The 26,038-nt window shown below is 38.9% G+C and overlaps 2 protein-coding genes across 3 annotated transcripts; one reads left to right on the forward strand and one right to left on the reverse strand.

Moving 5' to 3' along the window:
• The first annotated feature begins 648 nt into the window (after positions 1–648).
• On the forward strand, positions 649–14,370 carry jmjd8 (jumonji domain containing 8). The gene is made up of 9 exons (XM_085783373.1): positions 649–837; positions 6,916–7,011; positions 7,605–7,653; positions 7,771–7,867; positions 9,374–9,442; positions 10,644–10,763; positions 11,464–11,531; positions 13,128–13,262; positions 14,217–14,370. Exons 1-9 carry the CDS (start codon positions 710–712, stop codon positions 14,295–14,297), a joined length of 843 nt encoding a protein of 280 aa, XP_085639499.1. The 5' UTR covers positions 649–709; the 3' UTR covers positions 14,298–14,370.
• Positions 14,371–16,219: 1,849 nt separating this feature from the next.
• Positions 16,220–25,983, reverse strand: LOC146982379 (E3 ubiquitin-protein ligase CHIP-like). Of its 2 annotated transcripts, none has more exons than XM_085783371.1 (8): positions 25,757–25,983; positions 23,900–24,092; positions 22,037–22,235; positions 20,142–20,311; positions 19,158–19,238; positions 18,703–18,759; positions 18,445–18,561; positions 16,220–16,726 (listed from the first exon to the last, which is right to left on the reverse strand). In XM_085783371.1, the coding sequence occupies exons 2-8, from the start codon at positions 24,017–24,019 to the stop codon at positions 16,601–16,603; spliced, it is 870 nt and encodes a 289-aa protein (XP_085639497.1). In that variant the 5' UTR covers positions 24,020–24,092; positions 25,757–25,983; the 3' UTR covers positions 16,220–16,600. The 2 variants fall into 2 exon arrangements, with proteins under 2 accessions (XP_085639497.1, XP_085639498.1); XM_085783372.1 differs by having other exon boundaries at positions 25,748–25,926.
• Positions 25,984–26,038: the final 55 nt, after the last annotated feature.

Consider the following 26,038-nt stretch of genomic DNA (forward strand, 5'->3'; position numbering starts at 1 on the left):
GCAATGTCGCGTCAAAAGTTCAATATTTTCAACTCGGGCGTTGATGCGATTTTCGCGGCATCGCGTCCATCATGCCGCGTGTGACGCGCGTATCGCGTTGCCCGGCGCGATTTCGCGTCTAATCGCGTCTGTGCATTGACTTTACATGTAATCTCGACGCGCGACAATGCAGCATCACGTTTGGTGTGAACAGGAGAAAACTTTTCTCGTATCCTACACGTTTTATCCAATGAGGAGAGAGAACGGCATGACAATAATATTATTGACCAGTTGACCAATATTTGATATTACATCAGTCTTCTATACTGTTTAATTATGATCAATAAAAATAACTAGAAATTTCAATTTAGATCTTTTTTTTTTTTTTTAAATAAGAACTAATTCCAAAAACAAAATTAACAGAACTATATTATAATTTATTTGTAATTGATTTTAATTTTTTTATTATAATTATTTTGTTCAGTTTAATTAAACGTAATTTTTTCATTGTTTATTTGCATGGTTTCAATTTTGTCAGAGCCCATAGTTCCCAGGTTCCGTGAACGCAGCACCGCCCCCGTTGAAATGAATGTGGTGTTTTCTGATTGGACCTCATCCCGGAAGTCGGAGGACAGTTCCTCTCTCTCTGTGTTTTTGGTTGAATTCGTCTCGTTTCCACCTCCAGGTTTCCACCACCGACCTTCACCAGTGTTTCTGTGCCCGCGTCTGGATGGACCGGAACGGCGGCGTGTTGTCGAGCTGCTGCCGGGTCCTGGTGCTCTGTCTGTGGGCCGCGGCGAGGGCAGAGCCGCCGGAGGAGAACCGAGGAGGAGGAGGAGGAGGAGGAGGAGGAGGATGGTGAGTTCACGGACACAAAACTGACGTGTTGCTTCTATGCCATGCTGTTTCTAAAAAGCCTTTTATTTTCAGTTTTCAGTCTCTAAATCTCTATTCTGACATTAATTAGACTAATGATGTCTGCTGTGATCCCCGTTTATGTTTAGTTTATGTACAAAATCTGCAGATTTAGTGTTGGTTTTTCCAGTGTGATGCTGTTGTAACACTTCCTGATTCACTTATGCTCAATTTAGTCCTTCTTCCATATGTGAACAAGTACCTAGCAGACACAGACCTGTAGCAGACACAGACAATTTATGAAGGAAAAAACTAATTTTGATATAAGAAAGTACTTCCCCCTCCATTTATATAGCTCTGTCTGCTTTGTGGTTAAAGGGATAGTATAATTTTTTTAAAGTGGGGTTGTATGATCTACAAATAGCCCCTAAATACTTTAATTGCAGTAGAAGACTCTCTGCACTCCTCCCGTTAGCAACGCCAGCCCATAATAGCCCTGCCCAGAGATTTACAACATACATTGTTGTGAACAGACCCAAAGAAACGGCCTATTTTCACAGCCTAAAAGAGGTTTTACGTGAAAAAAAAATACACAGTTCCATCGTTCGCTATAATATATAATTTTTTCCAGCCCTTCAAAGTGCAGAAAAAACGCAGTTTTTATTTGGCCGTTTCTTAGGGTCCATTCACAACAATGTATGTTGTAAATCTCTGGGCAGGGCTATTATGGGCTGGCGTTGCTAACGGGAGGAGTGCAGAGAGTCTTCTACTGCAATTAAAGTACTTAGGGGCTATTTGTAGATCATACAACCCCACTTTAAAAAAATGCTACATCCCTTTAAGGTTATCAAACTTAAATCATGTTTATCATGTGCCTATGTAGATTTCCTTCATGCAAGTTGTCAGTGCTAATGTTTTAGATGGATCTGGGTTAGTTGTAACAGCAATTTAGTGTGTTAACCTACTCCAACCTGTTTTGCAGCAAGAAGGTAACTTCAATTCAAAAGGACAAAACACTCAAACAACACAGGACAGAGACGTGTTGCTGAACCATGCTGTTTCTAAAAAGCCTTTTATTTTCAGTTTTCAGTCTCTAAATCCCATTCTGACATTAATTAGGGTATAGTATGGATGTCTGCAGTGATTCCTGTTTATGTTTAGTTAAGTGTAGGAAAATCTGCAGATTTAGTGTTGGTTTTTCCAGTGAGATGCTGTGTGTCTGGTTTACTCCTTCCATATGTGAACAAGTAGCACCCTGTAGCAGACACAGACAATTTATGAGGGAAAAAACTAATTTTGATGTAAGAAAGTAGGCCTACTTCCCCCTCCATTTATATAGCTCTGTCTGCTTTGTGGTTAAGGTTATCAAACTTAAATCATGTTTATGTAGATTTCCTTCATGCAAGTTGTCAGTGCTAATGTTTTAGTTGGATCTGGGTTAGTTGTAACAGCAATTTAGTGTGTTGTTATTAACCTACTCTAACCTGTTTTGCAGCAAGCTACTCTGACATTAATTAGGTTATTGATGTCTGCAGTGATTCCCGTTTATGTTTAGTTTATGTACAAATTTAGTTTAGATTTAGTGTTGGTTGCAGTGTGATGCTGTTGTAACACTTCCTGATTCACTCTGCATATGCTTAATTTTCTTCCATATGTGAACAAGTAGCAGACACAGACTACTTTTGAGGGAAAAAACTAATTTTGATGTAAGAAAGCACTTCCCCCCTCCATTTATATAGCTCTGTCTGCTTTGTGGTTAAGGTTATCAAACTTAAATCATGTTTATCATGTGCCTATGTAGATTTCCTTCATGCAAGTTGTTAGTGCTCATGTTTTAGATGGATCTGGGTTAGTTGTAACACCAATTTAGTGTGTTAACCCACTCTAACCTGTTTTGCAGCAAAAGGACAAAACACTCAAACAACACAGGACAGAGACGTGTTGCTGCTGAGCCATGCTGTTTCTAAAAAGTGTTTTATTTTCAGTTTTCAGTCTCTAAATCCCATTCTGACATTAATTAGGTTATTGATGTCTGCAGTGATTCCTGTTTATGTTTAGTTAGTGTAGGGAAATCTGCAGATTTAGTGTTGGTTTTTCCAGTGAGATGCTGTCAGCTGTGTCTGGTTGTAACACTTCCTGATCCACTTATATGCTCAATTTATTCTTCCATATGTGAACAAGTAGCACCCTGTAGCAGACACAGACAACTTTAGAAGGAAAAAACTAATTTTGATATAAGAAAGTACTTCCCCCCTCCATTTATTTGTGTGATAGCTCTGTCTGCTTTATGGTTAAACTTATCAAACTTAGGAATCATATTTATTGTGTGCCTAGATATTATTATATGTATCTTAGTAGCGTATATATCTTTCATGCAAGTTGTTAGTGCTAATGTTTTAGTTGTTATAACTGTAAGGTAAGCAGGTCTGGGTCAGGTCTAACAGCAATTTAGTGTGTTAACCTACTCCAACCAAAATTTTAAATGCATTTATGTTTTCTTTGAATTCCATATTGCTTAGGGTCTTGAAAGACAAAGACGAGAGGGTTAAGGTTCAGGTTATGGCTGACTGTAACTAATTTACTTGAGACACACACCTACACAGTACACACCTTTACACACACCTTTATGTAAAAAAAAAGAAAGTAATTTAAAGGTCCAGTTTTAAAGGACCATAATTGTCAAGGTTTATTGGCAAAATCTGAATCTACTACCCATGAATATATTTGTATAAGTGTATAATCGCTATAAAATAAAATCTGTTTGGTTTCCATATAATTATTATTTTATAAATATAGCAAGGGTCTTGCTTTAGAGAGTGTCACCACTCACTGACTGTGGTTCAAATCAGACGCAATACAACAATACACATGCTCCATAAAAATACGGTGTAATATAACTGTAAAACATGTTGAGAGCATGATGACACAGGGATAAAAACAAACAGACAAACAGATAAATTAAGTTAAAATACATAAATAATAAGCTAAACCTAAAAAAAAGAGTAAAAAATTGCACTATAACTTATTTATTTAAAAGACAAACAGCAGCAGGACACACTCCTGCTCAGCAACCAGTCAATAAAATATAAAATATAGTTTTAATGACAATAAAAACCGTCACATGAGAGGAAACTGTAAGAAAAGTAAATCTAAACTCAGTCATGGAGCTCACAAACTGAGACGGTTAATGTCTAAGAAGACAATTCATTATATAAAGTGACCGACACAGATGTAGTTATTATAGCAGACAGCTCAATGTGGTTTACATTAAAAAAAAAACATTAAACAGTAAGAATTGGAAACGGGGGAAAAAAAGAGAGAGGAAGGAAAAAAGAAGAAAATAAGACTAAAATAGAGCATAAAATATGAGTTGAGTTGATTCGAGAGAGGAGACTTTACTTTCGTTCATTTAGACTACGGGATGTACCCAAAAAGTGAAAGTAAGGAGCATTTATGGGTACAAGTCGGGAACCGGCCTACTATACATATTTCAAGGGTGCTGAATCCCAAAAAACTGGTACCCAAGCGAAATTGTGAGTTTTTGACCTTCTAATTTGCATATCAAAATGGCCACCAAATTGCCTATCTTGCTCAGTCGTTGGACCATTTTCCCCAAGTTTTTTTGTAAGTAGGCAATCAAAGATGAGGAAATTAAGTTTCTAGATCGATAGTCTAGGGTCAGAGCAAGGATATAGTGTAGGCTCACTGCTTTTTTTATGTATACATGTCATATGTATACATATGTCATATCAACAGGGAAAATTTCAGAGTAACATTTATTGAATATTTATATCCACTTTAAAAATGACACATAAATGCTTAATTCCACCTTAGAAGTTATACATTTGCATGTATATGCATAAAAAAAGCAGTGAGCCTACACTATATCCTTGCTCTGACCCTAGACTATCGATCTAGAAACTTAATTTCCTCATCTTGATTGCCTACTTACAAAAAAAACTAGGGGGAAATGGTCCAATGACTGAGCAAGATGGGCTTTGGCGGCCATTTTGATATGCAAATTAGAAGGTCAAAAACTCAAAATTTTGCTTGGGTACCTTTTTTTTGGACTCAGCACCCTTGAAATATGTAAGGTAGGCCGGTTCCCGACTTGTACCCATAAATGCTCCTTACCTCTTTTTTCTGAAATCCGTCTATCCTGTATTTGTGTCACCTGATGTCACATGATGAGTTTTATTTTTAAACCTTTTGATTGTACAAAGAAACACAGTTAATAACGAGGGACAAAAGTCTGAACAGAGACGGAGCGGCTCCTCCATGAGTCACCTGGTTAGAAAGTTAGAGGTCACATACCAGACACACCTGAGCTGCTGTCAGGTTCAGTACAGACCGTACCGATGACATCGCTCACCTGACGGATCGTCTCAGCCGATAGCGAGGAGACCTGACGGCTGCTTCAGACTTCAACGTGTTTCACTTTGTTCACATAATGAAGATTTAGTTTCAGGAGTTTCTTTAGTTTCTTCGTGTTTCCAACTCTTTTACTGTTGAACTTCAGCCTGAAGCATTGAAACAGTTCTTCCTCACCTTTTTTTCCCCCCCAACCATTTCATGACTTTTATTTCAATTCTTTAAATGACAGATTTTTAAAAAATATTAGAATTAGAATTAGAATTAGAAAAACTTTATTGTCCCGCCAAGGCAGGAAATTCATCTTTGGTCTCACTTATAGACAAAACAGTCAGAACACAAACTCTTGCCAGCAAGGCTCACATGAGACAAAACAAAGTCAACAGCGGTCACATCACATACAGATAGTAAAAATAAAAATAATATAAAATAAAATAAAATAAAATTTTTACTATATTATATTTTACTACATATTTTTGTTCATATTTCCACACATTTTTAACTCTTTCACGTCATTCAGCCTCCTCCTACTTTTACTCTTCAGCTGCTGCTTCTTCTACATTAGTTTTGCTTTAACTGTCAGTTTTCAATATATTTGAACTTCAGTTTTTTTCTGTTTTTTCAACTTTTTTTAATTTGCTTGCTGTTCCTTTTATGTACTTTGGCTGTGAGGCACACTGCAGGAAATGTGCTGTATAAATAAAGTGTCTTATTCTTTTAGAATTTTAAACAATTTAGACATTTTTCAACATTTCGACCTCCTTCTCACATTAAATCTTCAGCTCCTGCTTCAGTCACATGAACACAGCTTCAGTGAAGTTTAATAACCGTCAGCAGACGTCAACTTAACATGTCAACAATGTGCAGGATTTACAACATTTTTTAAACCTTTTAAAGCCGGTCTCCTCTCATTGCTCACTGGTTCTACTTTGCAGCCATGACTTCAGCTACTTACGTTTATTTACCTGCATTTTCTACTTATTCATAAAATACCAAATACTTACAGCATTTATGGAAGTGACAAAAAAAAAGACAAAATCAATTATATTTACCATAAGCATCAAAAGAAGTCTACAAAAAAGATTGAAAATAAATATATTTAAAGTGAATTGAGTTTACAATCAGATGCAACAAAGAAAAGTGTCAAATCTTCACGTTTCAGTGGTTTTTAAAAATAATCTTTAGAAGTTTTGCCTCAATAACTAAATGTTCAAACCAGTCGTGTGTTGATTTTTCTGTGCTGCTGCTTCAGCTATGAGATAATAACACAACGTTACCACACAGAGTTGTTTTAGAGGGAAACACAGAGACTGAAGATGAAAAACTGTCCCTGAAGGCAACGCGCATCAGCGGTTTTGCATGAATTTCCCTCTACAACAACTCTGTGTGGTAACGTTGTGTTATTATCTCACAGCGTGGTGAATGTGCAGCTCACAACTTGTCCACCAGAGCGTTGTGGAGTTGTTGGATTGTGTATTTGATGAGTTTGATGATGAGGGAAACCATGAAATCCCATAATGAGCCTCCGTAGCGTAGCTCTGAGCAGCTCACGGCTCTACTCCGCCGTTCTAAAAATAGCTTGCACCGACAATTAAAGGTAACGAACCTACTGCTATGACTATAGGGATTATGGCAATGGGCCAATTTGACAAAATGTTGAACTATCCCTTTAAATGTTCTTATCCTTGTTTCTAAACTCTCTGTTGTCAGGTCACTGCCTTCAGATTTCCGGTTGGAGGATGAAGGTCCCTGTAACATCGACGTGTTCGACGGCTCCTCGCTCTCGTACCAACAGTTCATCGAGAGGTAAAAACGTCTTTGTGTGTGAACTGAAGAAAGAAATTAAAGCAGAAGTATGCGATCCGGTCGTTTTGAAACCGTAAATTACAGCTTCAAGTCACGACTTACGACTTTGTAGGGTTCCAGGCAACCCACTCGTGTTTCTCCGACCTGTTTTACCTGTGAAAGTCACTATAACGGCCACTCGTAACTTCTGACCCGTGAACTCGTACCAGATCGAACTGGTACCACTTCACAGGTCGGAAAAACACGAGTTACGAGTTGCCCTGAACGCACCATAACAGTCCTCGTCGCTACGTCGCCACATTCACGCGCATCCCTTGGCTGCACACACAGCCCTGCATGCCGTTCTCTCTCCTCATTGGATAAAACTTGTAGGATACAAGGAAAGTTTTCTCCTGGGCTCAGAGCAGAGCAGAGTGACTGACAGACCCGTGTTTCGGTCCAAACACTCTATGTAAGTGATTGCTGTCGGAAGATATAACTATTTAAGACTTATATTAACACAAATATATCGCTTACTTCTGCTTTAACCGAAAGTGTTTAAAATAAAAACAAACAGTCTGACTGAGAGGAACGTCGTGTCCCTGTCTCCGTAGATACGCCTACAGCCGGCCCGTCATCCTCCGAGGCCTCACCGACAACACGGTCAGTATCTGCTGCTGTTGTGACATCACAAAGTCACAGGAAGTCTCGACGGCTCAGACAGTTTCTGAACGCATCTCTGTCTCTCTCTCTCTGTCTTTAAACATTTTTTTTTTTTAGAAATTCAGGTCGCTTTGCTCCAAGTCGAGTTTACTGCAGAACTACGGCGACCGGAGAGTGAGACTCAGCACGGCCAACACCTACTCATACAAGAAAGGTACCTATCTATCTATCTATCTATCTATCTATCTATCTATCTATCTATCTATCTATCTATCTATATCTATCTATGTATCTATGTATCTATCTATCTATCTATCTATCTATCTATCTATCTATCTATCTATCTATCTATCTATCTACTGTATCTATCTACTGTATCTATCTATCTATCTATCTATCTATATCTATCTATGTATCTATGTATCTATGTATCTATCTATCTATCTATCTATCTATCTATCTATCTATCTATCTATCTATCTATCTATCTATCTATCTATATCTATCTATGTATCTTTCTATCTATCTATCTATCTATCTATCTATCTATCTATCTATCTATCTAATCTATCTATCTATCTATCTATCTATCTATCTATCTATCTATCTATCTATCTATCTATCTATCTATCTATCTATCTATCTATCTATCTATCTATCTATCTATCTATCTATCTATCTATCTATCTATCTATCTATCTATCTATCTATCTATCTATCTATCTATCTATCTATCTATCTATCTATCTATCTCTATCTATGTATCTTTCTATCGTTCTATCTATCTATGTATCTTTCTATCGTTCTATCTATCTATCTATCTATCTATCTATCTATCTATCTATCTATCTATCTATCTATCTATCTATCTATCTATCTATCTCTATGTATCTTTCTATCGTTCTATCTATCTATCTATCATTCTATCGTTTGTTCTATCTATCTATCTATGTATCTTTCTATCTATCTATCTATCTATCGTTTGTTCTATCTATCTATCTATCTATCTATCTATCTATCTATCTATCTATCTATCTATCTATCTATCTATCTATCTATCTATCGTTCTATCGTTCTATCTATCTATCTACTGTATCTATCTATCTATCGTTCTATCTATCTACTGTATCTATCTATCTATCTATCTATCTATCTATCTATCTATCTATCTATCTATCTATCTATCTATCTATCTATCTATCTATCTATCTATCTATCTATCTATCTATCTATCTCTAGAAAAATGTCTGTAATATTTACATTTTAGAAGCTTTTCATTATCAGTTTGTCCTGAATTATTGACAAGAATGATTGATTTACATTCAGACGTTCTAAATTCAACTTTTTTTTTTCTCCAGTTTGATTATATTATTTTATTTCCTCCATTTATTTCTTATTCTTGTTCAACATAAAACAGAATAATCACAGAGGAGTGAACTGTCAGGTTTCTACCTGGTTGTCCTGACATGTTTTTGATTGATTGAACTCTTTATTTAAAAAAGGAGAGGCAGAAGACAGTCATTTAATAAGTCAATTAGTTTAAGGATGCAGTTACTCAATAAATAAATAAAAGGAGAGACGCATAGCCAGAAACTTGTTTTGTTTTATCTCTGTCAGACGCCGTTGACTCAGATCCGCCCGTCTGTCTGTCTGTCAGTCTATTGTTGTTGTTTGTTGTTGTTGTTTACTGGTTGATGTGTCTGTGTTGACTCTGTTCCAGTGGACGTCCCGTTCCAGGAGTACGTGGATGTTTTGCTGAAGCCTCAGTCGGCCGGCGCCCTCGGCAGCGGTGAGTTCAGACCTGCTGTAAATAAAATGAACTGTTAGCCTGTTAGCGTTAGCCGTTAGCCTGGTGCGTTGCTTTATTGTGTCCCCCAGGAAACAAAACATTAACAAAAAACCACTTCTGTTGTGTGTTGTTGTGAGTTTTTGTCAAACTGATGAAGTTGTTATTATGGTGCCACATGAGAGACATTAAAGGGGACATATTCTGCTCATTTCTGCTTCTTGATGTCTAAAAGTAATGTTAGTAACATGCTTTGGCTAGAAAAACCAAAGTACTGAGCACAGCTGGTTCTCTACACACCAGTTTCACAGCCCTGCTCTAAACGGTCGGTTTAGAAGCTTCGCTCTGGTAGCTGAGGTAACCATGGTAACCATGGGAGCGAGGGCTTGAATATTCACATCACCCGACTTGTGAAATTAAAAACGGCTTGTTAAGAGACACATTTTCTGACTATGGTAGTTTACAAAATGTTGACGTAGTTGTCAAAACTGACGTTAAAGGGGTGAGGACGCACTCTGGATACGCAAATACACATAGTAAAACAATGAAAAAGTGAGTTTTGCACAATATGTCCCCTTTAAAGGTTGTTGTTCTTACAAGAATGAATAAGGAGATGTATCCGTTTTCAAAAATGAAAGTTTACTAAAAGAAAAAAACAGCCTGAAAATGTGAATTATGTGAATTGCCTGAAAATTCACATAAAAAAAACGACTCGAAAAGTAAATTTGTAAATGATAAAGTTTCAGAAGGTTGAAGGTGTGGATCCATGAGAAGATGTCAAAACCATCTCCTCTCTCAGCTTCTCTCTGGAGCTCTAGTAACAACAGGTCGGTGTCAGCCAATCAGAAGAGAGGAGGAGGCTCTGAGTCTCTCTTCTGATTGGCTGACTGTTATCTAAAGAGATCCAATAAAAAAAAACAGAGCAGATTTCAGAATAAAACACTCAGAGAAACCAAATCCTGCAAGTTGTTGTTGGATGGTGTTGTCCAGGTGGTGAGGGGGCGGGGCTTAGTTGTGACATCACAATGTGACAGGAAGTCCTGACGGCTGGTTTTAAGGCTCAGTTTCTCAGTTTCAGGAGAATCCAAAAGTTCATCAAATACAAATTGAAGGAGCAGAATCTCACACACAGACACACTAACTGCTGATGTTGTTATAGTTTAGTTAGTTTCTTTCTAACCTCCAGCTTCCTTTTCCTCCTCAGACACTCTGTATTTTTTCGGAGACAACAACTTCACCGAGTGGCAGCGTCTGTTCGACCACTACGAGTCTCCACCGTACGTCCTGCCGCTCACCAGCGGAGCCTTCAGCTTCGGCATCGCAGGTCAGCAAACACCACGACAACACACCACAACAACACAACACAGCTACAGAAGAACAGGAATAAGATTGACAGGGTTCCCACGCATCCTGGAAAATCTGGAAAACCTGGAAAACGTTTGACCAGTTTTCCAGTCATGAAAAACACATGAAATATGAGAAAAACAAGTCAAACATCCTGGAAAAGCTTAAAAGTTGTCCTGGAAAATGATTTATCACAGCTACCACAGCTCTATTTGACTTTTTCAGACCCTGCTAAGGATTTCGTTTCCCAAAAAAAACCATGTCTGTGCTGTTCTATGATATATTTTTCATATTTTTTTTTGCATTTAAGAGATTATTTCATAAGTTAGAGCCATAGACTGCACATCTTTAAATGAGATTTCTGGGAGCGAGAATGAGAGAGGAATAAACATAGAAACAAACTGATTAAATTTACAAAATTAGGTACCATTGACGAAAAGAACACAGTGTATGCCGTAAAAACTGTAGCAGCTGAAAATGTCCTGGAAAAGTCCTGGAAAACGATTTCAAGAGAAGAGTGGGAACCCTGATTGACTCTCAAAGGGAAATTAATTCGTCTGTCAGCTCGTCTACCAGTTGCAGAAATCTCAGAGGAATCTCACTCACTGAAACCATCATCATGATATAATAATATAATAATATAATAATAAAAGATAAATGAATCCTGTGTTTGTGTCCAGGAGCAGGAACAGGAGTTCCCTTCCACTGGCACGGCCCAGGTTACTCTGAGGTCGTTTATGGAAGAAAGGTACATGATTCTGTCAATGTCTACCTACTTCATTCATTTTTTCTGCTGTTATATGTTTTTGTTTATAGTACTCATCTTATAATGACCGTGGGATATCATTGTAATAATAATCAGTTTTTTCTTTTCTTTTCTTTTTCACAAGTTACAAAGTTATTGATATGAACAGGGCTGCAACTAACGATTATCAGTATTTAAACGATTAATCATTTAGTTGTTTGGTCAATAAAATGTTGAAAAACATCAATCAGTGTTTCTCAAACCACCAGACGACATCGTCCTCAAATGTCTTGTTTTGTCCACAAACCAAAGAGAGACTCAGTTTATTGTCATAAAGGAACAAAGAAACCAGAAATATTCACATTTAAGAAGCTGAAATCAGAGAATTTGGACTTTTTTTTCTCTTGAAAAACTACTCAAACTGATTATTAGATTATCAGAATAGTTGACAATTAATTTTTTTAATTTAAAGGTGTACAGAAATGGCCGTTTGTCCTGTTTGTCGTGCCGAGTTGTCACGAGTTGCCACACGAGTTTACCCGAGTCAGGAAAACTAATTTGATTGGTCGTTATCAAGCGGGCGGGATATTCAAAGCTTGGGGCGAGACCGAGCTCGGTGTGTGTGTGTGTCTCAGACGTTTGAATGACGGATGACGGATCCAATATCAGTGGCTGATGAATCGTGAGCAACGTGATGTATAATCCGTGCGCCTGCATTATCCAATACGGAAACCCCCCCCCCCCCACATTTTCATCCTGGATTTACTCAAAAATAGAATTTTGCACAAAGTTTGGGCTCCATCGTCTGATAGATGAGTTATTACACTAATGTTAAAGGGACAGTATTGACTTTATTGGCTTTTTATTGACAAATATCGCTTTCATAAATACGTATTTCACTAAAGTGGAATCGCGCCCGCATACAAACGAGCGCTTTCTCGTACCTTAGAATGAGATGTTACAAGTCGTTACAAACATACAGGGGGGGGTTCACCGAACCTTCTCTGCCATGTTGAATCGCCATGTTTTACGTTCAGTGTCACCGTGGCCGTCAGTAACCACAAACTCGGGCCGCCGGAGCTTCTCGGCTCGGGGAGAAAGTTTTCCAGACAGCGCCTGTTAAAACTGTCACCACCGTGTAGCTAGTGTGAGGAAGGACGGAGGCACTGGTGTTGCCTTCAGGTGCAGTCAGACACCTGAATGACGCCGTGAGTGACGCCGTCGGCAAACCGACTGGATGTTATTTTACTCGACGAGAGAAAGCCGGTAAAACGTGGGTCAGGTAAACAATACGACATCGCCATGACAACATATTGTCACGCCTGTATTGTTTTGCCTCGTGCTGGCGGACCGTTTGTTTACATAGAGGCTTGTTTATCCTGATACATGCAGCGTGTGTTGTTTTTCTGACTTCTGCCCGAGTTTACGTAAACGCAACAGCAAGAATACGTGCCGACATGCAACCGCACCGCTAGATGGGGGTAAATGTCACATACTGTCCCTTTAAGACCCACAGTGGAATCAATTGATTAACTGTTGCAGCTGTAGAGATGAATAGTCCCTCATTGTGACCGTGTCCCCGTTGAACTCGTCCTGCAGCGCTGGTTCCTCTTCCCGCCGGACAAGGAGCCGCACTTCCACCCGAACCGCACCACGCTGTCCTGGCTGACGGACACCTACCCCAACCTGCCGCTGGACGAGGCGCCGCTGGAGTGCACCATCCGCCCCGGGGAGGTAACGGAGTGGACGACCCGCTGACTGACTCCCCCTCCACCAGTGTTGTTTTTGGCAGGCATTTTAGATTTAGTCTTAGTCTTTTTGACGAAAATACTTATTAGTTTTAGTCAATTTTAGTCATTTCTACTGTATATGTGATAGTTTTAGTCGACGAAAACTTAATTCAATAAAGGAATGGTTTTACACATAATGTTTCCACCCAATGGCAAATACTTTATGGTCTCTAAGGATTATGCATCAGCCTACACACAGATAAAGTGGTAACAGTAGCCTGGTGCATTCAGTTTTTTTTCTGCTGGATTATATTTAAAATACGTCCATATATCTTCTGGTGGAGTGACGGCAGGTGTGTTGAGCAGAATGCGCTGCATGCCAGGTGGTGGACGTGACCACACAAGGATGGGATGCAGCAGCGTTGCAGATACTTGTTGATTTTAATTTACAGATTACACGCACAATAAGCAGAAATGTTGTGCATTTTGAACGTCTGACCACCCGTCAGCGCCGCTGAGTGGCTGCACCGCGGTCACCGGAGCAGCTGATCACCACCTGCTGCTCTCTGCTGCTCTGATCAGAAGCACCGGGCGGCGGTGCACTGCGGCTCGTCTCAGCAGCGTTGTTCTGTTGTTGACGGAGCCGTTGCTAAATCATGTGAAGCTTAGAGTCTAATGACAATCCATAATATGGAATTTAGAGGCGATCACAGCCCTACCACCAACATTTACGTCTGTTCTCATCTCGTCAACGAAAACTCACACACGTCTCGTCATGTTTTCGTCATCTGAGAGCAATGATGTTTATCTCCTCACCGTCTCGTTATCGTCATGAAAAAAAGAGGCGTCAACGAAAATATTTTGTCATCGTTAACGAAAACAACACTGCCCTCGGCCCCCTCCTCCTCCTCCTCCTCCACGTCGCTCACCTGCTTCCTGTTTCCTGTCTCTCCTCCAGGTGCTGTATTTCCCCGACCGCTGGTGGCACGCCACCCTCAACCTGGACACCAGCGTCTTCATCTCCACCTTCCTCGGCTGAGCGTCGTCTCCACGGCGACGGGAGGAGAGTCGACCGACAGAACCGATGTCAAACCTCATCTCTGTGGTTTGACGTTGATGTTTTAAAGGGGTGTGGTGGCAAAAATGAGTTCTCTTGGTTCAATGAAGAATTAAAAAGAAACAGGGGAATTGCTGTTTTTTTTAACCATCTTTGACCTTATTTCTAGCATAAAATACGATCATTTACTCACCCAGATAACTTACAACAACATACAACCTACAGACCCCGGATGTTGATAACAGCTAACCCCGGACTCAGAGGGGAATAGCACTAGCCTATCAGAACTAAATATTGGTGAAATTAAGGAGTTTCTCTGCAGATAATGTGTTATTTAGAGCCTGTAGACTCCATTATACGGATATACGCGCCTCTCGGCTGGAGCTCATTTCATCACAACCACTTGTAACGACACCAAAGTTATCTGGGGGAGGAAATGATCGGATTTTATGCTAGAAATAAGGTCCAGATTGTAAAAAATGGTAATTATCCTTTAAATTCAGGGATGAAGCCGCTCAGAAAAACTGAAGAACAAAGACTCAGACGATAAGAATCTGTCTCAGAGAGAATTAATTTAATTTAATGTGTTTACAGATTTTAAATCATTGTTTGATGATGAGAGGGGCTGAAGATCAAGGACCAACCACAAACCTGCAGCTCCAACTGTAATGTTTTAATTTAACTGAATGAATGAATGAATGAAAGGACCAAACTGAGCAGGTGAAAAATAAATGTTATTTTTGACAATATTTTTATTGGTGTTAAGTCTTTTTCTTTTCTTTTTTTCCCTAAATAAAATAAGTAGCAGAGTAATGGATAATAAAATCACTTCATAAAACATGAAAATGAGCCGGAAATGTTTCAATCTGCAGGATTATTGATAAATGAGTCGATTCAGTTCAGAGGCTGAAAATGTTTTTAATTTGAATTTGATTCTTTAATCTGAGAAAATTCAAGTTGGCCGCCGCCATGCGACGTTTAATGAGTGAAAGAAACAAAAACAACGACAGACAGAGAAAAGAAAACATGAACATTTTACTGTGAACACTTTCAGGTCACATTAAACAGAAACTCAAACACACGACATCCACAGATACAGAGTCTGAAAAACAAAATGTATGTAAAAAAAATAATAAAAAGAAGAAAATTCACTCGACAACAAACTGAGTTTAGAAAATAAAAATCACAAAGACACATTTAAGTAAGTCATTAAAAAAGGAAATAGATTTTAAGTGACATCGGTGTAAAAAACAAGAACTGGAAACACACACACACACACAGTGACGGGACGTTCCAGTTTCCTCTCCTTCAGTTTGCCAGCAAACGCATCGTTGGTCCTAATTTTACACCTGAACCGTTCAGACGGAGCAGCAGCTTCCACGTGTAATCTGATTGACCTGACAGAGTAATCTGATTGTAGTGAGCCCATCCATCCATCCATCCATCCATCCATCCATCCATCAATAAACCGGACCAAACAGGATTCAAAAACCACCTGCGTCTCCACGGTGACGCTTTACATCCACTACGTTGACGCTGAGCTGATTAAAACACACACACACACACATATAAGCTACAGGAGGAAGTGACAGTGCCTCCGGTGGCCGAGACGAGAATTACAACAACAAAGCTCCTGACAAAATCTAAACTTTTGTGAGTTGTCTCTGTGTTTCCATGGTAACAGCAGTGGATCGAACAGACGTTTTTAGAAGGACGAGATGCGTCTGCTCGTTAAAATCTAAAAATTTAATGAACCAAAACACTCGACACGTCTCAGACTTTATATAAATAAACTCAACTTTAACTTTCTCACTGATGAATTCAAACATGGACGATGAACTTAGAATAAACTCCAGGTCAAAGAAAAACAAACTTTAGACTATTTGTTTCTTTATTTCTGTAACTTGGTTTGTTTTTAATTCATTTCTCTTTGTTCTTTTTTTGTTTGTTTGTTTTGTTTCTCTTTTAAACATTCTTTTCTGTTTTGTTCCATAAAGTGCCAAACTTTTATTTCCTGGAAATAAACGTGTCTACATGTTTGAATTAGAGGAAGAATATGACTTTATATTTTCAACACGGGACGGTAAGAGTTCATTAATTTACTAACGATCTTTTCTCTGCTGCATTAATCAGTGGGAAACGACACATTTGTCTCCAGGAAATAAAATTAAAATCTACTGATTTGTCTGTTTCTTGGTCGATAAACTTTAGTAAAACGTAAAATCAGAGACGGAGCTTCTTCGGCTTCGGCTTCGTCAAAATAAAATTCCCTTCCTGCTCGTTGGTCAGTAATCCTCCACCCACCCGTTCTCCATGATAAAAGCATCAATGACTTCCTTCATGGCCAGGTTGGGGATCAGCTGGTCCTGGGTCAGCGGCGACCGCGTCACCGGGTCAAAATGTCCGACACGCTGAAACAGAAGAGACACAATTTAACACACACTAGAGCTGTGAGAACGAATTTGCTATTCAAACAGAATTATTAAAGGGATAGTTCAATATTTTGTCAAACTGGCCCATTGCCATAATCCCTATAGTCATAGCAGTAGGTTCGTTACCTTTAATTGTCGGTGCAAGCTATTTTTAGAACGGCGGAGCAGAGCCGTGAGCTGCTCAGAGCTACGCTACGGAGGCTCATTATGGGATTTCTTGGTTTCCCTCATCAAACTCATCAAACACACAATCCAACAACTCCACAACGCTCTGGTGGACAAGTTGTGAGCTGCACATTCACCACGCTATGAGACAATAACACAACGTTACCACACAGAGTTGTTTTAGAGGGAAATGCAGAGACTGTTGATGAAAAACTGTCCCTGAAGGCAACACGCATCAGCGGTTTTGCATGAATTTACCTCTAAAACAACAATAAACCTATAATATAACCAATTTGCCAAAATGTTGAACTATCCCTCTAAGTATTTTATAAATGGGAACGGTGGAAACTGATGTTCCAACGCGTTCCTTCTGCAACAACGTGGAAGCGAAAATCTTTGGTTGATTAAATTATTGGTTAGATTATTTTCCACATTTATGTTACAATTAAAAAACCGAATTTAAATAGCTTGTCTGCATGATGAGTTGACGGACATTGTTGATACTGGCACTGGGTTCAGTGAACAACGTCTGTTTGTAAACGGCAGTGGCCCGGTCCCCTACTTATATTTAGATAAGTCTTTATTGTCATTACATAAGAGTTAGGGTTAGTCCAACAATGCAACGAAATTGGACCACACTCCCCCCTCGATGCTGGACAATACAGTCACACAATAAACCAGCAGCAATATATAAATAAAGGGACAACCAGGAGTTTCTCCATCGGCAGAACCAAAAATTCTGCGACAATAAAAAAGTCTCATATTAATGTGGATGAATCTACGCTACCCACACTTGTTAATGGGCCCATTTTCTATAAATATATGGTTTTGTCTCTATGGTTATTTTGTTATTATTAGTGGTGGAAATGCTGGTCGAGCCGACCAGCGTTTCCTTACTTTCGGTTTCACGGACGCTGCCCGGCGAGTCATGAGAATAACGCCGCCGAATCTCCGTTTATGGTGGGAACTACGACGGTATGTGATCGTCTTCCAACCTCTGACTTTAATTCTTGATGAATAAAAACATTCTTGGCGAGACATCTGTCTTGCATCGGTCCAAGAATTTCACCGTGCGCGCGGAGGCTCATGGTAAATGTAGTGTGAGAACACTTTGCTTTCCAAAACTCCTCGTTGTCCCTTTAAATGAGTTGGTAGAAAAGTGCAAAGTGCAAGGAGGCAGGTCATCATGGTCACAATAAAAAGATTTAAAACAATACAAGAAAAAAAAGTCCTAAAATAAAAAAGTACACTGATATGGGAAGTGCAAACAATCTGTATGCAGTATGTTTAATATATGAACCTGTGTATTATTTGAATGGCTTTATACACGGCAACAGGTCCAGTTTAATGTAAAATTTTCTACAATATATATAGTAGGGGGTCCCTGCCCTGAAAAACGGCCTCGCTTTAGTGGACGCAGGACGCAATAATAAACTGGTAGAGGTGTAAATATAATGAGTTAAAAAAAATATTAATAATTTGAATATTTAACATAAGAAGTGTTTGAAATTCAAATCTGATTTGACACTCACCTGCAGATGCTCCTCGATGTCTCGGCGGTCGTACGTGACTCCGCTCGGCGTGATGCACGGCTCCCTCATCAGCTCGAAGCTGATCTTCCCGCACAGGAAGTCTGGGATCTCACGCTTCTGTCAAAACACACGTCACAAATAAAACAAAACAAAACAAAACAAAACACAACACGCCGGCGTTAGATGTTCAAGTTCTGAGACAAAACAAGACAGACGAGACGGGAAAACGGAGCGTCGGCAGCAGAGCGACTCGCTCACCTTCCTCTTCTCGTCGACCTGACAGAACAGCTCCTCCATGTCCGACAGGTACTTGTCCTGCAGAGACACAGAGCTCAGACGTTACGGCTGCTTTCACTCCACTGTAAGAAACTGTTTCTCCTGTCATCGTTGATTTTATTGATTCTATATCGAATATGAGAGCCGAAAATAAATTGAATATATTTATCTACTGTATAAGTGAGTGCAGGTTTCTATTTCTTTTTTGCGACATCCTTTCTTCCGTGCACCCAGATCTGTTTATGTTTAAATTTTCTGAATTTTCAAAAAAGCAGCTCAAATGGTAAAACATTCAAGGCACAAAGGGTAAGGTCAGATAATAACATGAGAAGTCACAAGTGTTCCTGGAAAAATACATTTGGGATACAGAAAAAAACAAAAAAAAAAACACAATAAAAAAAATAATAATCCTATAAATAAATCTGAGGGAAACCTACATGTTTGGTGTGGATCTCGTTCAGATTGTGTTGAATGCCGTCGTCGGACTTGTCGTCTTGTTTCTGTCTGCAGCCGTCCAGCTCTCTGTGGACACAACAGGGTTATTATAGTTCACTAAAACTAAGACTAGCAGTGAAAAAATAAGTTTAGTAAACTGAAATGGAAATTAAAATGATAATTGTTCCAATGAACGAAGTAAAACTCAAGTAAATTTCATCAGATAACAGCAGCTTAGTTGTAGTTTTCTTGTCGATGTCTAAAGCTGCAGGAAGAAAACGACTTGGAGTTACGACCCACAGCGAGATAAGAGTGAATGGAACCTGATGAGGACTGATGGGAACATTATGGGATGGATGCAACTAAAAATGGAACAAGTTCATCTTCAGAGGTCTGACAGAGGCTTTCTCCTAAAACCTGAACTACAACTAAGACTGAATAAAAAACTAAATAAAAACTACAAATAAGACTAAATAAAAACTAAATAAAAACTACAACTAAGACTAAATAAAAACTAAATAAAAACTACAACTAAGACTAAATAAAAACTAAATAAAAACTACAACTAAGACTAAATAAAAACTAAATAAAAACTACAACTAAGATTAAATAAAAACTAAATAAAAACTACAACTAAGACTAAATAAAAACTAAATAAAAACTACAACTAAGACTAAATAAAAACTAAATAAAAACTACAACTAAGACTAAATAAAAACTAAATAAAAACTACCACTAAGACAAAAAAAACTAAATAAAAACTACAACTAAGACTAAATAAAAACTACCACTAAGACTCAATAAAAACTACAACTAAGACTCAATAAAAACTACAACTAAGACTAAGACTCAATAAAAACTACAACTAAGACTCAATAAAAACTAAATAAAAACTACAACTAAGAATAAATAAAAACTACCACTAAGACTAAATAAAAACCAAATAAAAACTAGTAAATTCCTCTAAAATAAGAACTAAAGTAAACCTGCCTCCTCTTCTCGGCCTGGATGAGTTTGCTGAGATAGGCGTGCAGCTCGCTCTCCTGGTTGATCCTCTTCTCCTCCAGGCTGCTCCACCGTTTCTTCTTGGCCGTCCTCAGAGCGCTGGGGATGTCGTCGCCGAAGTTCAGACGCTGCTCTTTAGCCAGGTTGTAAGCTGGAGGAAAGAAAACAAAACAAAACAAAACAGCACATGAACAGAGGTGTCTTGTCTTCATTTATGATCGAGCTGATGATCAGGGTTGTAAAGTTAGAGCTAGGAAATGTCATAGAAGCTTCACAGAACACGAGTTTTACAAAAAATCTGGACACAAACACTAAATTAAGCAACAAATTAAAAGATTATTCAGGGTGTATACAGGAATCTTGAAGTTAATTTTAATACCTTTTAAAGACTTTTTCAAGACCTTTTCAATATTTTTCAACACCTCACCGCCACTTCAAGCTGTAACCATTTACATCAGTGACACTTTTAATGTAACAGTTTTAGTTTGTGATAAAGACTATAGACCACTATGATACAACAGAATTCAAAATAGGCTGGGATAATAAATAAAAGGCAAAGTTTATCAAAAAAAAAAACATTGCTCTACTCTCAAAAAACAAAAACAACAATCTTCTTTTCTTTTTTATGTACCAGTTCATCTTTGTTTTTTAATAAAATGAATAAATTCAAACACTTTCACAATGTTTTTTAGGACTCAAACTCTTGGACAGCTAATTCAGAAAAAAATACCTTCAAAATGTAAGACTTTATAAAGTCATGAAAAGACTTTTTAATACTTTTTAAGGGTCTTAATTTTCCCCAAATTGATTTATCACCTTTTAATACTTTTCAAGACCCCGCGGATACCCTGTTATTTCTACAAGGAGGAAATAAAAGTAAATGCATCAAATGAACTGGACAATCAGGGTAACGAGCTCCAAATGTTTCATATCTAATGTAACTTTAACTCTGATTTTATTTGATGAAACTTTACAGCTCCACATAAAAGAAGCAGCAGGAAACAAAATTCTTCTTCTAACTTCACAAACCGTAAAGTTTCAACCATAAGAGGTCAAATATTGATGTTGATTTTATTGTTAAACTCTATAAAACATTATTTTCTGGGCTGCTGTTGTTCTAAATGTTCAGTTTTGGTTTAGTCCTTATTTTATCACTGGTCCATTGCTCTTCATACTGAGTCGGTATAGTGGCATCATGCAAATTGGCCCATTGCCATAATCCGTATAGTCTTAGGAGTAGGTTCATTACCTTTAATTGTTGGTGCAAGATATTTTTAGAACAGCGGAGCAAATACCGAGACTGCTTGATGAAAAACTGTCCCTGAAGGCAACGTGCATCAGCTGGTTTTGCATGAATTTCCCTCTAAAACAACTCTGTGTGGTAACGTTGTGTTATTATCTCGTAGCGTGGTGAATGTGCAGCTCACAACTTGTCCACCAGAGCGTTGTGGAGTTGTTGGATTGTGTATTTGATGAGTTTGATGAGTTAGAAACCAAGAAATCCCATAATGAGCCTCCGTTTGTAGTGTAGCTCTGAGCAGCTCACGGCTCTGCTCCGCCGTTCTAAAAATAGCTTGCACCGACAATTAAAGGTAACGAACCTACTGCTATGACTATAGGGATTATGGTGATGGGCCAATTTGACAAAATGTTGAACTATCCCTTTAAACATGAAACACTCTTTTTCAATATTTTAATCAACATCAGTGTATTATTATTTTAGTTTTCTACAGACAAGATATTTACTATTTACACATTCTGATAGTTTCCAAAGGGAAAAAAAGATGAAAATAAAAATAAAGATGATGTCTGTTGTTTCTCTGAGTACGAGCTCAGCAGACGATCACATGTTCGAATCCCCCCGACCCCCCGGTACCTTTCTGCAGGTTGCCGATGGCCTCGTCGTAGTTCTCCGTCTCCAGGTGACACTGCCCCATGAAGAAATGCGCCTTCACCGATTGGCCGTCCAGCTCCAGGGCGTGTCGGCAGTCGGCCAGCGCGCGGTCGTACTGCTGCAGCTTCACGTGGCACAGCGCTCTGTTGGTGTAGTAGGCCGGCACCGACGGACAGTGGGTCTGGGGAGGGGGAGACACAGAGATACAGAGATCGTGTTTCCATCCACCTGTTGATCCAATTATCTGAAGATCAATAAAAATATTAATGCAAATAACGCCGGTTCAAGTGCGTCTCCATCTAAGACCTTTAAAATCAAATAAAAAGCAGCGTGTAATGACGTCATGAGCTGTTTTGCGATCAATTTCGATTCTCTTATGTCCCGTACATATTGTGGATGTGGAATTGACAATAAAGCTGAGTTTGACTTTGATATTCCTGTATCGAATTGATTTCTTGCAGTTTAAGTTGGTTCCATTCATGTTTGTACTAAACTGCAGGACAGAAAGACGTCCATCCTTCATCCTTCTGTCGCCTGTTCACCTGCAGCTTTTCTTTGTTTACTCCGCTGTTATGTGTCTATAACAGCTGGAACACGGAGCAGAACTGACATGAAACATGATCACAACTCACATTTATCTGGTAAAAAACTGTTTCCAGGATCAGAATTTGGCGCATAAACTTTGTATCGATCAAGGTGAGATCGACTATATTAACTTTTTACAATATTCATGATGTTTAATCTAATTTTACTGTTTCCATGAGGCTTTTTTAATTCAATATTGCTTAACGCGAATAAAAACATGTGGATGGAAACATGGTCACAGAGACACAATAGCTGCGTTTCCATCACAGGTTTTCACAAAATAAGAGCGATATTTCTGAAATTTTCGAAACAGTACAATTGCTATTTGCAAGTGTTGCAAACTCTCGTAAAGTCTAGTCTCACGATATCCCATAATTCTGTTAAATTCTTGTCCCGTGAGACTTAATTTTGAGGAAGATGGACATAAGGGTTTTACGTTTCCATGGTGTTGGGACAGCGATCTCAGCTGTTATTGTTTTTAACAGAAGACGAAGGCAGCAGTTGACTGCTCAAAGGCAAAACCCCTATATTATATTATATAATAAATATATTATTTATTATTATATTATGATGTGTAGCAGCGGCCACGAATCAGGGTTTTCTGGGAGAGGATGTGAATGAGGATTTCACAGACGAACTATGGTACAACATTTCAGGACGCCCTGGGATATGTTCAATCAGCTGTGTGATTCTCCAACTGAAATAAGTGTTTCCATTACACGTGCTTATAGCTGAGAACTTAAAACTTTATCTATTTTATTTTATTTTACTTATATTTGCTCTTGCTTTTAACTCTGTTTTTAGTGTTTTGTTTGTTTTTATTCTGTCTTATGCTTCTTTTTTTAATGTTTTGTCTTTATGTAAAGCACATTGAGTTGCCTTGGTATGAAATGCGCTATAAAGATGCCTTGCCTTGTTACAGTATATCGATACGTCTGAAAAAAATAAAAACACTTTATGAGAGCGTAAAAATGTCTTAGCGATATTTGAAATGTAGGTGTTTTCATTAAGCCTGTGCATATTCTCATTTGTCCAGGTCATAGTATCTCAAAGGAATTTTAAATCGAAAGCAACCTGACTTGGTTATTTGTCTAGGAAGACGTTTCACCTCTCATCCAAGAGGCTTCATCAGTTCAAATAACCAAGTCCAGTTGCTTTCGATTTAAAATTCCGTTGAGGGTGTTTCCATTACCAGTTTTTTATTTCCATATTTAGGTTTTGTGTATTTCTACAGCTACTGACTGTCCATCTCCTCCTTACTATGGCTCTGCTGTAGCAGGCTGCAGCCTCCTGGTACTTGCGGCTGAGGAACAGCCGGTTGCCCTGCTCCTTCAGCTCCTGGGCCGACACCGACGAGCTCTTCTCCGGACTCTCCGACATGATGTTGCTGCCGTGGACCGGGCTCGCTGCTCCGCCGGCAGCCGCCTCTGCCTCCGCGCTCCGCTTCCCGATCCTGAAAACAACATCATCATCAGGCAGCACAGACACCCATCAAGACTATTGATCCAATACATTTTCAATAAGTCAACATCTGAGCTTCAGATAAAGATCACACATTGAAAAGAAAATCTGATTTTTCTTTAGTTAATTCATTAAAAATGGTGACATTACCCAGGGCTGGATGGTTCTGTCCATTTAAACCACAGTATAAACTGAAGCATAGACAGCATATAGAAGTTATAAATACTGAAGAGCAGCGTATGTGTGTTTTGTGTGACCTCGATATAGTGAAGGATGAATTTCACTCTCTGTTTCAATGTCCTCTGTGTCATTCAGGTGAAGAACTAGATTTATTGAAAAAGCATGGACTCTGGGATAGAAAACATTACATCCTACACCAGACTACAGACTATTATGTTTTAGTTATTTTGATAAACTGCATGAGTCTATTGACACATATTTATGAGGAGACTTGTTATCCATCTTGATTTGTATTGTCTAGTGTATTGTAATCCCATGTGAGGCTCGGCACAGTAAACAAATCAATCAATCAATCATACATACTATATATCATATAATAAGTTATATAATATATAACATGTAAATGTTTCTACAGAAGTAAAACACTCTTGAGCAGCTACAGTACTGTGGTGGTTATCGATCAACAGAACTGAACATTTATTTAGAAAAACTGCAACAGGAAGATCTATCTATCTATCTATCTATCTATCTATCTATCTATCTATCTATCTATCTATCTATCTATCTATCTATCTATCTATCTATCTATCTGTCTGTCTGTCTATCCATCTATCCGTCCGTCCGTCCGTCTATCTATCTATCTATCTTGTTGGCTAACTCTGGCCCACTTACAGTTTTTCTTTTAACTCTGTTGATTAGTGGTGCACTGTCCCTATGAAATAAACTAATAAATGAAATGAAATGAAATGAAATGTATCTATCTATCTATCTATCTATCTATCTATCTATCTATCTGTCTATCTGTCTGTCTGTCTGTCTGTCTCATAGGTCTGTCTATTTATCTGTCTGTCTGTCTATCTATCTACCTATCTACCTACCTACCTACCTGTCTGTCTGTCTGTCTATCTATCTGTCTCATAGGTAGGTCTATCTATCTATCTATCTATCTATCTATCTATCTATCTATCTATCTATCTATCTATCTATCTATCTATCTATCTATCTATCTATCTATCTATCTATCTATCTATCTATCTATCTATCTATCTGTCTCTCTGTCTCTCTGTCTGTAGACGTTTAACAGGCCTGGATCGATGTTTCCTATCGATCCGGGTTGATTGTTCCTGTCTGTCTCGATGCTAACGTGTAGCCGCCGTTAGCCGCCTCCCTGTGGTATCGATCACCTCCGCCTGTCTCACCAGTCGGTCGGTGTCTGTCGGTAACTGTCGGTGACCGGACTCTCTGTGGTTTAACACCGTCACCTTGACGACGACGTCCGCACCGGAGCAACAGACGAGTTTCCACCGGGCAACGAACCATCAACCAACCGTTAACTGTGAAAACACGACACACACACACACACACACACACACACACACACACACACACACACACACACACACACACACACACACACACACACACACACACACACACACACACAAACAGCAGGTGAGCTAACGTTACCTGTCTCACCTGCAGCCGCCCGCCGCGTGACGACACTCTGCTCTGGCCGCGAGGAGCTGGTGGTGACGTCACGTCTGTGACGCTGTTGTTGTCACATTAAAACCAACGGGTTTTAACGTCCGTTAGCTCGCAGGCTAACGGCTAACGGCTAACGGCTTTAGCCACAGGTTGGAGAGACGTGCAGGCACGAGCCAACTGATGTTTTGGTTTTGGTCTGTGACGTCAAACGCGTCATCGGCGCCAGACCATGGATGACACGCCCACCCACAGGGGAGAGGAAGTGGGGCTTTT

Source organism: Trachurus japonicus, chromosome 8, assembly GCF_045865225.1.
Source record: "Trachurus japonicus isolate A0001 chromosome 8, Traja_1.0".
Taxonomy (NCBI): Eukaryota; Metazoa; Chordata; class Actinopteri; order Carangiformes; family Carangidae; genus Trachurus; species Trachurus japonicus.